This window comes from Rhinoderma darwinii, chromosome 8 (assembly GCF_050947455.1).
Source record: "Rhinoderma darwinii isolate aRhiDar2 chromosome 8, aRhiDar2.hap1, whole genome shotgun sequence".
NCBI lineage: Eukaryota > Metazoa > Chordata > Amphibia > Anura > Rhinodermatidae > Rhinoderma > Rhinoderma darwinii.
Window position 1 is genome coordinate 110,509,466 of NC_134694.1, and position 2,241 is coordinate 110,511,706.

At 39.3% G+C, this 2,241-nt stretch overlaps 1 protein-coding gene across 1 annotated transcript; it reads right to left on the minus strand.

Annotated features, from left to right (window-relative positions):
- Window positions 1–624: 624 nt before the first annotated feature.
- On the minus strand, window positions 625–1,587 carry LOC142660022 (olfactory receptor 8D1-like). The gene has a single exon (XM_075836672.1). The coding sequence runs from the start codon at window positions 1,585–1,587 to the stop codon at window positions 625–627; it is 963 nt and encodes a 320-aa protein (XP_075692787.1).
- Window positions 1,588–2,241: the final 654 nt, after the last annotated feature.

Here is a 2,241-nt window from a genome sequence, read left to right on the forward strand (position 1 = left end):
TCGGAAAGTGTTGAATCACCTACAGATTCTAGAGGGGAGATTATAAACACAAGAGAATAGTAGACAGACAGGAGACGTGTCATGGTACTTTAAATGCCAAGAATTTACAACCTTTGAGAAGTTTATTAAAGCTTATCTCTTGTGAGTTTTATAAGAATTGTTTTTTCTGTAATTGTAGATATTGCCCTTGAGCTCTCGAAAGAGCAAAACCAACCCGATCTATCCACCTACTCACCTAACACAATATAATATCACTGCATGTTATGTTTATGTTCCACATTTTGTTTTATCATTCACTAGTCTATCGATCATGAGTGGCACATTCTTTGTTCTTCTTCATCAAATATTCTCCATGTTTACTCAGTCTATAAAGTATGCAGAATGTGTTAATCTCTTGTATGTAGACAATAGGAAAAAATAATACACCTCTTTGAGAAGACAACCCACCATCTAAACCAGATTTTTCCTGTGGCGGATTTTCAATTCTCCTATTATCTGTGCATATTAGCCTTGTTTTTAAGAGGACCACCCCTCTAGAAAGTCATTGTTCCCTGAACTTTGGGTGGTCGTCCCAAAGAAGTATTATTGTAGATCGAAGAAAATTAACTTTCTACAGCCAACCTTTTACCGATATTTTTTTACTTCTTCTATGCTGGTCTTAAAACAACATAGTCTTCTCTTCACCGCCGCAATCACATCCTTGTTTTTTAAGCTGTAGATCAAAGGGTTTAATATGGGGACTGCGGCCGTATTAAACAAAGAGTAGAGTTTATTAGACTCCAAACTAACAGATGAAATGGGCCGGAAATATTGATAAGACAGAGTGACATAGAGAAGGGTGACCACAGTTAGATGTGAGGAACACGTGTAGAAGGCTTTACGTCTGCCGATACTTGACCGTATCCTCAGTATAGTACTAATGATAAAAGCATAGGAGATAGAAGTGAGGACAAATGGGGTAAAAGTGGCAAGTAATACCCCTTCGATAATTATGTAGAGTTCCAAAATGGTGGTGTCGTTACAAGAAAGCTTCATGACCGGTATAAGGTCACAAAAATAATGGTTGACTTCCAATGATGTGTAGCATGTAAATGATGATATCTCAAAGAGACATGGCATGATGTTTATGAAACCTACAACCCAACAGACAAAGGCCAAAAGAGAACAAAACTTGTTGTTCATTACCACGTAGTATCTCAATGGGTTGCAGATAGCAACGTAACGGTCATAACTCATAGCGGTCAGAATCAACAGCTCATCGCATGTAAATGACAAGGACAAAAACATTTGGGCAAAACAGCTGAAGAAAGAGACTCTTCTGTCTCCTGATATAAATGCAATAAGAGCTTTATGTAAAGCTACAGTGGAACAGGACATGTCCATCATTGACAGGTTCCCCAAGAAGAAGTACATGGGAGTATGGAGATGATTATCCAGGGTGACCAGAAGAAAAATGGTCATGTTACCTCCAAGAATTATGAGATAAATGAGCAGAACCAGGAGGAAGATTGGGAACTGCAGCTCCTGGATATCTGATATACCTTTAATAATAAAATAAGCTTCCATGGAGTTGTTGGTTGGCTCCATAATATTGGACTCTCCTAAATCCTTAAAACGGATATAAGTTACTGTAATGTAAAGGCTATGTACAACTTTGCACAGTTTTTTTTATTGCATTGTATTTTTTTTTTTGCAAAATAAAACACGTTTCTAATTGGTCTTAATTAAACATTTTCTACTGTTTGTCTTCTGTACCTGCAGTGTATTTCAGTACATGGCCAGCTGCTGTATTCAGTTGTGTCTCTGATCCGTCAGTCAGCTCCCCGACAGCAAACTCAGCAGCTCCTCCTTTGTAGACTCATGTACGAGCATTTAGTGTGACATCTGTGCATGTACACGATCCTACCGATGCGAATAGTATTACCGCATCCGATGGAATATGGAGGAAACCGGAGGCATTTGGAGGTTCATTGTGGGCCCATAGATTTCTATGGGTACCATACTTTGGCTCCATACAACTCAGAACTTGTACAGAGCCTTAACATGGTCATGTGCATGAAGCCTAATATTTGATCTCTATAGTTCTGATAGTCCTTTAGGAACATTCGGGATGAATGAGGAGACACCCAGGACAGTGCCCAAGAGCTAGGACTGACTCAATAGATCAGGGAGACTTAGGGCACATTCAGACGAGCATGTTCCTTGTCCGTGTGCCGTCCATTGAAATAACTGACAGCATAC